Source organism: Cariama cristata, unplaced genomic scaffold (genome assembly GCF_000690535.1).
Source record: "Cariama cristata isolate BGI_N322 unplaced genomic scaffold, ASM69053v1 scaffold20100, whole genome shotgun sequence".
Taxonomy (NCBI): domain Eukaryota; kingdom Metazoa; phylum Chordata; class Aves; order Cariamiformes; family Cariamidae; genus Cariama; species Cariama cristata.
Genome location: NW_009596591.1, coordinates 6,520 through 7,158, shown reverse-complemented (window position 1 = coordinate 7,158; position 639 = coordinate 6,520). Strand labels below are relative to the sequence as shown.

Sequence of the window (639 nt, the reverse complement as noted above, 5' to 3'; positions counted from 1 at the left end):
CGTGTCACGGTAACACACCCATCTGCAGAGAGCAGCAGCGGCTTTCTGATCCAAGTCCTGGGCCTCTGAAATTCCTCCTTATTTCTTCTAATTGGTATGTTTCTGCCCATTAAAAAAAAAAAGGCAGTCATCCCTTTGACCATATACTTTTGGTTTTGAGTTCTGTCCTTTTTTTTTTTGAAAAAGAGTGAGTCACTTCCTTTGTTTCTGATTAACATTAGAAGGTTTTGCACTAAAACTAGTTGTGGGCTATCTTAATAACAGGACAAGGAGGCAGTTTATTCCATTCAAGTAAAATGGGATCGAAACAGATTGCGCAGGAAACATTTGATGATGCAGTGCAAGAAAACATTACAGAATTTGAAATGGATCCAGAAGAGGCTGTGAGAGAAGCTGTGCAGCAGTTTGAGTCCCAAGGTATTGTAAATTCATCTGCTTTTGCAGTTCAGATTATTACAGAACGAGGTTTTACATATAAATTTTAAGAGAGCCTGCATGCAAAGATTGATCATCCAGTATTAAAAAGAAGCCTTTGTGAAGTGGAACACAGACTATTAATGCTAACCTAGTTTCATGGAGTAATTATGACTGAAAAACTGCTTTGAGTGAAACTGCAGGGTGCAATCTGGTCAATGAAAT

At 38.3% G+C, this 639-nt stretch overlaps 1 protein-coding gene across 1 annotated transcript in view; it reads left to right on the top strand.

The window, feature by feature from the left end:
- The first annotated feature begins 268 nt into the window (after window positions 1–268).
- The window catches only part of ARMC6 (armadillo repeat containing 6), a 5,457-nt gene continuing 5,086 nt past the window's right edge, over window positions 269–639 (top strand). Inside the window, 1 exon segment of the mRNA XM_009706820.1 lies at window positions 269–417. Coding sequence (XP_009705122.1) covers window positions 297–417 — 121 coding nt within the window. The 5' untranslated portion in view covers window positions 269–296.